This window comes from Hypomesus transpacificus, chromosome 1 (genome assembly GCF_021917145.1).
Source record: "Hypomesus transpacificus isolate Combined female chromosome 1, fHypTra1, whole genome shotgun sequence".
Lineage (NCBI taxonomy): Eukaryota > Metazoa > Chordata > Actinopteri > Osmeriformes > Osmeridae > Hypomesus > Hypomesus transpacificus.
The window spans coordinates 11,183,763-11,194,273 of record NC_061060.1 but is presented as its reverse complement, the minus strand read 5'-3'; the positions used below and the strand labels follow the sequence as shown (position 1 = coordinate 11,194,273).

Genomic DNA, 10,511 nt, shown 5'->3' with positions numbered 1-10,511 from the left:
ATCCCTGCCTCGCTGATCAAAGACCTGCATCTGAGGGAAGGAGGAAGGAGGAAGGAGTCAAGGTCTGCTTTGAACAGAAAGGGAAAGAAGATGTCAAACTCGATGTGGTGAAACTACTTTCTCTTGAATCTTTATTCACATGGGCGTATCTAGCCTTATTTTGGCTGGAGGGGGCTGGAGCCCCCCAAAAAGTTTCATTAGCCCTTATAAAAATCAAAGACTTGTATATTTCTTTTGTTTTTCTTTCATATTTTAAATCTAAATGTGTTAATGTATTTTCCTAAAACCCACTAGAGGACGCAATTTAAAAGGATATTTTGAAAAATGTCTTCTAGGGAAACATGCCCCCAGACCCCCCTAGTTTTGCTAGGTCACAGGAAAAATAATAGGTTTTATCTAGGGGCTTAGCCGTCCCAAAGGGGGAACCTAGATTTGCACCTGTTTATTCCCCCAGGCAAGTCACACCAAGATTTACATATGTGAAATGATGATACGTATGTCAAGTGATTCCTGCCCTCAGACATGCCTTTGTGTTGTAAATTAGTAATGAGCATTTGGTAAATTATTGTGTAGGGATTTATATTGAGTAATATTGTCATTATTGCACGAATATAATAATGAAATTTGCCCAACAGATGTCGCTAAAACACCTGAGTACTAGAACTCAATTACAATTTGAAACAGCAGACCACCAACAAGGCACTAATATACACGCTACTATACACATAAATAGGAAATTCAAATAAGCACTTAAAGCTGATCCTCAACTACCTGCACAAATAACTTAGTTATAACGTGTCACAACCGTGTCTCATGCAATTATGTACACAGTTATTGTAAACGAAACAAACAAAACAATTATTGCTATGTTTACAATGTAATTGTGGCTTCCCAAACGCCAAGCGGACGTGTTGTAAAACTCGAATAAAATAACTTATGTGTTTGCTCTCATTTGCCTGCTTTACCATTAAACAGGCTACTCGTGAATGTTGGCATTAGTTTTTTAATTTCTTGCATTTATTTTAAAGGAAAAAGGTGTAGCCGAGTGTGATATACGAAACAAGGAAAGCTCTACTGTCTTTCCCTAACTCAACAGGTGGGGGAGTGGAGGCCTTCGTGGGGGAGTTACAATTTAAGTGGGAACCAATCACAATAGACAGAGGCGTTTCTTCGGACCCGGACTTTTTATTGTTACTACGGATGCACACAGTTCTCACCGTCATCCATCTGTGTCTTGTCCATACAGTTGGGCTGATCTGGGTAATGATTAGACGTAGAACCGACACGACATACGACCTGATTATGCCGAGATAAATGTAACCATCTGGCTTTCTTTGTGACAATGGCATGTGATGGTTTGAAAGACGATTTCACGGAAAAAGTATTGCCCCAACCACCTTCATGCACGTGTAACCAGAAATGCAGTCGCAACAGCAGAGGCAACGGCGCGCTGTTCCTGGCGTTCTTCGTGCTCTCGCTTTCCTTGCATGGGATCACCCTCATCTGTTACCTAGATCTCCGATTTGAAGTGAAACGGGAGATTTCTCTCCAGAAGCGGGACGCTGCGTTGAAACTAGATGGAACAGAAGTGGCTAGCCCGGTGTTGTCTTACGGTCAACAAACTCACACCGGCGACGGCGCAGAGGGTCCAGAGGTAAACATTGATCTGAAATCGACCATAGCAACCAGGCAGACGTGTAAAAGAAAGGGGGTTCGAAGTGTTTTGGCTACATGCAGCTATAATGACTGTACCCTTATGATTGTCTCTTGAGCGTGGTTGGGGTAAGTAAATGAGACCGTTTGAGTACTAGAGCTAGAACGTAGAAGGCTCAGAAAGCGGGGCAGCTGATGGTGATGGCGAAGAGAAAAATGTACAGTAGGGTTACTGTACTGTTACAACCTACTGGTTAGGGTACAAAGGAAGTGGAATGGAGAGAGCGAAAGTGTGTGTGTGTGTGTGTGAGAGGGAAAGATTAGGTAGGTAGGAAGGTACTTTATTGGTCCCAAGATAAATAGCAGGTTTACAGTCGTTGCAAAAATAATAAAAAAGATTATTAAAGATTAATTAAAAAATATACAGCGAAGGCAAGAAAGAAAGTTGCAAAGTAAGGGATATGTGTATGGAATTGGTGGGATAACAGGTGTAGGGATAGATCACCAGCAGGTGTAAAGCCCGAGGGCTGAGGTGGCTTTATTAGAATAGTTGGGGGGGGGGGGGGGGTTCTCTTCCCCTGGGCTGATGGATTGTTTATTCTCTCTCTGTCACACATACTGGCGCTGATCAAATGTTAGCCTACCTGCTTAAACCTTTTTTGTGTATTGTTTTTTATTTATGGGGCACTTCAGGGAAAAGGCCTGATTACAGATTCAGTCTTGCCTAGGATTCTATGAGAGACCTTCCTCATCCAGACTCAACAAAAAATCCAACATAGATTTCCAGTTTTCTATCTCCTATAGTCTCATATTGACCTAATGACCTTTTTCTGTTGCTGCGATTCAGTTCCACCCAACAACTCCTCTTCCCCGGTCTCAGGGTTTGCTCCGCCTCTGGCAGAGGGGACTTGCTATGTTGACGTGCCACAGCCTACTTCCCCTACACAACCACCTCACACACGAGGTGTGTGTTTGTGGTGAGATAGTCTCAGAGCGCGAGAGAGCCTTCCACCCAGTCCAGATGGTTCTAAGACTGTGAAGTGAAGGAGGGCCATGGTCCTGAAAGACCCAGCTGTAGATACAGGCATCCTGCTACGCTGGCCCTCTCCAGATGCCTGGGTTAAACAACCGTGATTACGCTCACCGCAGTTGACATAGCTGGGGGAACGGCAGCATGTGGCATGCGGGCCCTGTCAGCCGCACTTGTTAGCTTCGAGACACGTTTGGCTTTGAAGATTTAAAGGCTGCCTAATTAATTGTTTTCTTTTTTTTCTCTTCTTTATTCTCCAGTCGTTGAAAAAACTGTCGTCGGTATTTGGCACTTGGCATACTGCGGTGTCTCTGTGAAGATTTACTGTAACTCGGCATGCCATTGGAGGGCATTCAGGGCACGGGGGCTGTTAAGCCTAAATCACGTAGGAAAACCCCCCCAGCTAAACTTTTAACTTGCTAGTGTTTGTAATGTGTTGTTGAACTATAAAGCTCCGCAGTTAGGTTGCAGCTGAAGCCTAGTACATTTGTGTTTTTTCCTATATTCTTTTTCATCTGTGCCGTGCTTAATCTTAGGCTCTGAAATTGGCTTTTCGGATCATGTTTGGCTGTCAGAACAGAGGAAAATGTAAAGCCACATGTTTGACTGTGCACCCAAAATCCTTTGAGGGACGACCTTCCCCTTTCTACACACACACACACACACACAAGCCAACAGCTGGAGCCGTGATGTTGATTGGAGGCACCTGCAGACCAAATGAACAGTCGTCTGCGCTCGCTTTGACATCTGGAGGCCTGTGTAGCGGCGAACCGTTCAAGCATACAGTCTTTGCCATCGGCCAGGCATTCCTGGTCTTGTGAGGTCATCCCTGGCTGGCTGGCGGCCGGTCAGTGATGTCGACTCTTAACTGTTGTCAGCTTGGCCCAACATGGCCGAAGGGTGTTCGACATGATCCAACTCATCCCTCGCCGGCGGGGCGCCACATCTGAGTTGATGTAGAGCGAGGATCTGAACCAGAGCTGGGGCTGTTCCACCTAAAAAACAGTTTTCACAGTCTGGTTCTGATTCCATCCTGTCCATCTCTCCACACAGAACCACATCTTTTCCGCCTGTCTGTCTAAAACCATAGTCTTATTCTGGCCATGACAGTTCAGTTATGGACTGTGTGTGTGGATGGTGGGGGTGGTAGGTTAAAATCCTCCAAATAGACTAGACTTGTATCTACCTATGATGTATGGTTTGTAATATCACACTGGCTGACCATGCCAAGGGTCTGCCTGTGCACGTGTCATTGTTTGGGAGACCCCAGGCAGACTAACGCAGAACAGATGCCCAATAAGAGTCCATCTATTTGGGTCCATCCATAGTCCCCCTCCGGTCTGCTCCCCTGGTCATTACTCACCCCAACACCAAAGTGTTGCCTGAGAACGTTCTCTTCACACTGTCAGACTCAACAAAAAGAAGAGCTTTTGGGTGGTCTTGTTGTGTAATGGCAGAGTTTGTCTCCTTGTCACACACGCTCTCTTTTTCTTTATTCTCTCTTTCTCGTTTCCAAGATAGATGCAACAATCTGGAACATGGAACTGGGGTTTATAAGCCAGAACCCCGAATCCAAGGGTGTTCCGCTTCTGGAATGCTGTTAGTGGGGTTTTGAAGTGTTCCGATTGGTTCATCTGCCTCCAGGTTACGAAAACCCAGAAAGATCGCAGGGCGCATGTAGGTCAGGTCACATTAGCAGGCATGCCGTTTGTCCCCTCAGTCACCCTCATAGGTGATGCGGCTGGCCGGCCTGTCTTGTTGTTGAAGCCATTTATCCTCTCATTCATGCCGTTTTTGAATGGCGCTAAAACCAGGTGTCTTTTGAATAGGGAGCGCTCTCATGTCAGACACCCTTCGTGTCGGCCCTTTGTGTGCGCAAGGTGAGGCTCCGAGCACCTGTCCCCAGGTGACCGTCTCCTCTGCCAGGTACACAGACGGCGGGGACTAGGGTTACAGGATGATTTACAGACGCGCAGCCCTCTCACACGCACACAGGGAAGATGAAGACGTGTAGAGCTTCGGGTAACGATTCATCCAGTTGGTCCTGATTTGACCCGTTGTCACAGGCCGACAGGTTACAGTGTCATGTTTCATTATCATTCCATATCCTTATTTTTGTAGTATTTTCAGCAAAGACTTTCATTAGCCTCCCCCCCCCCCCCCACACACACACACAGACACACATACCACCACCTTCTGACTGGTCCATTGTACTGTAGAACAAAACCTACAACAGCTAAATGTACAGTTTGTATCATACATATTCCTACAGACCTTTTGCTCTCTAGCAACGTTTCTGTTCTATTGTTCCTCAGCAGGAGCCCTTCCTACAGCGCCCCGGTGACCACTATCATATCTCGGAGATGGGAACGAGCTTCACCCACAGGACCAAACGGAGTCCCAAAAAAACGCCAGAGTCAGGTACAGCCCTTTAGCTCACCCAGCCCTTTAGCTCCCCCAGCTTTACCCACGCGTGGTCCTATTGCACCCAGATGGAGCATGACTCTGTTTGTGCTCATGCTATTGATGGATAACAGAGTTATTACAGGCAACGTATATCGATGAGCCTAATCCATCCATCTGCATGCGCTTAGTAGCTAACAAAATACGTGATTTGAATCTCCTGCAGTTTCTGCCAGGGCATTGAGTTCCTTGAACTCGCTAGCTAATTTAAAGGGATGTCACAGATGCTAACATCAGGTTTACGGTGGATTTAAGGTACTTAAATGTAGCGTTTTGCAAACAGCCTGTTGATGGTTTCTCACATTTGTGGGATCAAATGTATTTTATTTTTTTTAATGCGTATTTAAGAGCAGCAGCTCCACAAAACACAGCCGTTTATAGGGGCAGGGACTGAAGAGAATGGGACTGATTAGGACTTGGATGGCAAACAAGGAAAATTGAGGATTTGAGCCAGACAGAGAGGCTGGTGTTGACTTCCCCTTCTCCCGGTGAATAATTCTGGAGTCGTCAGAGTGCTGTGTTCTGGTCCAGAGGTTTCTGAGCTGCACTGCTCTCTGGGATGACCTTGGTTGGGCTTTCACCAACCATTCCAAAAGGGTGTTCATTAAGAGAGAGAGAGAGACATCCAGATGTCAGCTGTGAGACCTTAAGGTATTTCATTCATAGTGATCACAAGCTCAGCCATCTGGTCAATATGTAGGAATTAGATTTTTTGGTTTAGAATGCGAAGTAGGCAAAAAAAGAAAACAGCTTTGTGTCTTTGAAGTACCGTGTGTGCAGCAAGTGCATCCTGATGATGTTCTGGAAGCTGTGTCGTGACATTGAACACTTGAGAGAGCAGTGCAGTGATTGTGCTTAAATTAAGATTTTGGGGGTAAACCTTAGGCCCCCCGCCCCCCCCCCCCAAAAAAAAAAACATCTGTAAAAATCTTGAGCCTCTAAACACTAATGACTCCCAGGTCTGTTGCACTACACAAAGACTTTGTAATGTCGGCCTAAGATATGCGTGTGTGTGTGCTGCGGGGGGGCACACCCGATTCCTCATACTGCAGGTCCGCTGCTTGTTAAGAGATGCATTTTAGGGATTTAGGCAGGGTAGACGCGCTGGCCATATGTCTGATAGGAGAATGTCACTGTGGGGGGTGAAGGTTAAATGGCCTTTGTAGTTCTAATGGCATAGTAAACATGGCCTAAGAGAAACGGCTGTTAGACAGGAATTCTTCCACTGCACACATGCACGCACACAGCCTATGAAAATGCATGCATCTTTCAAGCATTGATGGTGATGCCTTAGCAATGTTCATGCACACACAAAAAAAAACACCATTTAATACACACACACTTTCATCTGCATTCCCCATCTGGGCTTAATTCCGAAGAGAGGGTCTTGGCAGGATAGAGTATCTCTCTAATGATCTTCTCCAGTTCCACTGCCTGTGAATGCTTAAGGCTCTCATTCTGTGAAGACCCAAACCACACTTACAAATTACTACACTGGAAGATACCGCAGACTGACTGACACACACACACATACCTCCACCGGACTCTCCAAGAAATTAGGATTTGTTATTTTAGCCTGTGTTCAGTATGCCAGGGCTAAAACCTATTTTTCATTCCTAATCAGTCTGTTTTTCCTTCTTTTTCAGAGCCCAATGGCAGGAGAAAAGAAAGGAAAAAAGGTACCACTAATTGAGAATGTCTGTCAGCTTTAGTTATTCACCACTCTGTATGTCCTTGCTCTGATTATACCACATTATAATATGATGAGTTGAAGATAGAATCTGAGTCACGCTGATTGATAAAACTTGGGTTACAAATGGTACTTCTCTTATCTTCGATGTTAATCAGTGTTTACAGCAAGGAAAAAGGATTGAATGCACCATGGGGGAACGTGTAGTCTGGTCTAATTTCCTTGGACATAGATTAAGCCAAGATCAAAAATTGAATAGATCTGTTAACCGGATGTTTAGTCCAGCAGTACGCCTTTAATTAAAAAAAAAGTTTCAAAAATACCTTATGACTGCAGTCCTACTGTGTTTCCTTTGCAGGTAGAAAGAGGTCTCCAGGTGCCCAGGGCCCCCCTGGTCTCCCTGGCCCCCCCGGCCCCCAGGGCCCTCCAGGGATACCTGGCATCCCTGGCATCCCAGGCAGCAATGCTGTTGGCCCCTCCGGACCGCCTGGCCCCCCTGGGCTACAGGGTCCCCCTGGACTGCAAGGACCCGCAGGTATGCCAGACTGTACCCTCAGGACTCTGGATCTGGTCCCCCAGTACCCCCCAGTAGTCTGGGTTTGGACCCCCCGGTACCCCTCAGTACTCTGGGTCTGGACCCCGCTGTAGTCTGGGGCTGGACCCCTTTGTAGTCTGGAGCTGGACCCCTCTGTAGTCTGGTGTTGAACCCCCCAGTTTTCAAACTGCGATTACATGCGGGCAGAAAACGGCAGAGGAGTGAGACCCACAGAAGGGCGAGCTTTCACCCCGGGTTTGGGCAATATGAGGATATGTAACATGGTGATTGTCAGGTATGATGTCAGTTATGGTGAGGATGTTTGACATATTGTAGTGTGTCAGGTGTGTCGTCTCCCCTTCATTCTCTGCCAATGTTTTTGGCCACTCTGATGACTGATGTGTCTCTTACAGGGGTAGCAGAGAAAGCCAAAACCAAGGAATTCCAGGTACATTGCATAGCAGCACTGAACAAATACATCCCAGACATAACAACACAGAACATAGGAAGCTGTATTGTAGTAATGTAGATTTTTTACATGTAACACTGCCCAGTGGTTACTTCAGCTCTTGTCTTTGTCTCTGTGCCTCTCTCAGCCAGCGGTTGTACACCTCCAAGGACAAGAGACCACCATACAAGTCAGGGAAGGTAGGAGGTGCTTCTTTACCACTGTGCACTTCCCACTGTGCTGTCAACTCTCTTTCTGTTCCCTCCGCCTTCATGTGTCGTCTCTCCCTCTTATCTGCCACTCAGTAGACTTGCCTCTCACTTTCTCTCCCCAATCACTCCTTCACTCACACACACACACTCTCTCTCCCTCCCCCTTCCTCTCTCCCTATATCCTACCCCCTCTCCTGGTGCAGATCTTTCTGAGGGGGTGCTGAGGAACTGGAAGATGGTGTCAATCCACCACCGAGTTTTCAAGATGCACTCTCGCTCCGGGCAGCTGGAGGTTCTGCTGGATGGAGTCTACTTCATCTATAGTCAGGTAGAAGTGAGTACGGTCCCTGACCTAACTCTTCTACAAGCCATCTCTCTCTTTCCGTCTTTCGATCTATACCCATCAAACTCTATCTAAACCCATCTAACTTAGTTATGGTGTATTTACACAGTAGGGTCCAAAAGACTGAGACCATTTGACACTGCATAATTTTCCCATTCCAAACGATACTGTTGGCTTAACAATTTGAGCAATAAACTGAAATCCAAAATCCAATGACCCATTGTATTCCAGCACGATCTGTCAATGTTCCAAAGAGATTCTTGTGATGACAGAATGCTTGGCTTTCTCATACTTCAGTTCCTCTTTGGTTCAATGTGGAGTCAGACTTTTGGACCCTACTAGCTAGTATTCCATATCATACCAGAGTATTATGAGCAGATTCTGGTCACGTTGAAAAGCAAACTGTTGTATGAGTTCAAAAGAGAATGACTAAAAAGATTACAGGTGCTGGAGACAGACTTCACCTAGTTATGTTTTGCATTTTAAGGAGTATTAAATATGATTAATTATTAAGTCCTTTATACAGTGAAATGTGTGTTTACTGTACCACAGCTGTAGATGGCTATGTTTAACAGAACAAAAAGTTATCTGAAAATTCTGTTCAGATAAAATTGTGTGGGAAGGTTCTGAGGGAAAACCAATCCTGAAACGACCTGCCATTTGCATTGTCATAATACCATCGGATAAACATTAACTGAAATTGTTGACCCAACTCCAACGCCTTGACACACAAAAACATGTCATACAAGGCCAAGTTGTAAACAACTGTGACTAGACTTTGTAAGAGCGCTGGACCCCATATCTTCCTCTCCAGCTCAGTACATATCTCTAAGAAAACACCAACCATGTGGAACCATAGTAATGCCCACTCATCTTTTCTCTTATAACTCTTCCTCTGTATATCCGTTGTCTATTTTTTTATTTTTTTACATCCTCATTCCTCCCTCTCCCCCAGGTGTACTACCTCAACTTCACAGACATTGCCAGCTACGAGGTCATGGTGGACACCGCCCCGTTCCTGCGCTGCACCTGCAGCATCGAGACAGGCCAGAGGAAGTTCAACACGTGCTACACGGCAGGCGTGAGCGTGCTGCGCGCCGGCCAGAGGATCTCCGTACGCATGGTTTACGAGGACACGCTTGTCAGCATGACCAACCACACCACCTTCCTGGGTAGCGTCAGGCTGGGGGACGCGCCCCCCACAGGCCGCCACTAGGTCCCACCGCACCTCTCCACTTGTGGCTGAGGACCGTGTCCTCCACAGACCCAGTCTGAACTCTTCCCTGGAAGATCGGTTCTTGTCGTCGGCCTCTGTCTGGTATCTGATGGGATCAGAGGTGAAGTGATCTGATGTAAGAGGACGTTGAGTTAGCGGTGATGCTTTTAAGCTATGTTCAAATACCATCGGTGTCTACGAGTTGGCTTGCCTTTACATTAACTGTTGGTGATTGTGTCAGTTAAAGGTGGTATGAAAAGAAGCCTAACCAAGCCATATCTCACTACAAATTATGATTAAAAACATCCCAAACCTACATAAGGAGAATTATCCTTTTTCCATAGTCTAATGTCCTAAATAATCGCTGGACATCTTGCCTCAGAGTTAAACTAATGGATGTAACCAGGAAGAACACAGCACAAACAAATATGATACTGTACCTACATTGTATTTGCGCTCAATTTGCACTAAGGCACCCCAGCAGAGTTAACATATGTAAGATATGTTTCGTTACAATGCCTGTTTTCAGTTACCGTATGAATGAATCCACAGTTAGTAATACGGTTTGTGTTTATATTTTACTGTACATATGTGTATATAAAATGGGATATACTTTTTGAAAATGTGTGATTGATGGAATAAAATCAGTTTTCTGTCTCAGTACTGGTGTTTTTGCCAACTGTGGTTTTGATTATAAGGTTACCACTTCAGCTTTGATGTGGGATTCAGTTGGCTCAGGCACTAACAAGAACAAATAATATTTCTTGAATGAAGCCCATTGTTTTGACTCTTACAGTATTTTGTCTTGCAAAGCAACTGGGAGCACTTATGTGGGTGAGTTTGCAGTACAGTGCAAGTTCAACCACAATCCACAGACAATCTAAAATGAGTTCAATCTTCACAGTGAGAGAAATGTGTGTG

The 10,511-nt window shown here is 45.5% G+C and overlaps 1 protein-coding gene across 3 annotated transcripts; it reads left to right on the top strand.

Moving 5' to 3' along the window:
* The first annotated feature begins 1,187 nt into the window (after positions 1-1,187).
* Positions 1,188-10,253, top strand: LOC124467466 (ectodysplasin-A-like). Of its 3 annotated transcripts, none has more exons than XM_047019755.1 (8): positions 1,188-1,654; positions 4,999-5,104; positions 6,793-6,825; positions 7,195-7,371; positions 7,785-7,819; positions 7,968-8,019; positions 8,235-8,365; positions 9,330-10,253. In XM_047019755.1, the coding sequence occupies exons 1-8, from the start codon at positions 1,343-1,345 to the stop codon at positions 9,588-9,590; spliced, it is 1,107 nt and encodes a 368-aa protein (XP_046875711.1). In that variant the 5' UTR covers positions 1,188-1,342; the 3' UTR covers positions 9,591-10,253. The 3 variants fall into 3 exon arrangements, with proteins under 3 accessions (XP_046875711.1, XP_046875719.1, XP_046875727.1); XM_047019763.1 differs by having other exon boundaries at positions 1,197-1,654; positions 5,002-5,104; XM_047019771.1 differs by having other exon boundaries at positions 1,197-1,654; positions 8,235-8,359.
* The last annotated feature ends 258 nt before the right edge of the window (positions 10,254-10,511 follow it).

Excerpts from the sequence above, each read along its gene's own strand:
- LOC124467466 (XM_047019755.1), top strand. The coding sequence starts at position 1,343 with ATGGCATGTGATGGTTTGAAAGACGATTTCACGGAAAAAGTATTGCCC. Across the intron at positions 7,372-7,784 it reads TGGACTGCAAGGACCCGCAG|GGGTAGCAGAGAAAGCCAAA; the intron begins GTATGCCAGACT and ends TGTCTCTTACAG. Across the intron at positions 8,366-9,329 it reads TCATCTATAGTCAGGTAGAA|GTGTACTACCTCAACTTCAC; the intron begins GTGAGTACGGTC and ends CCTCTCCCCCAG.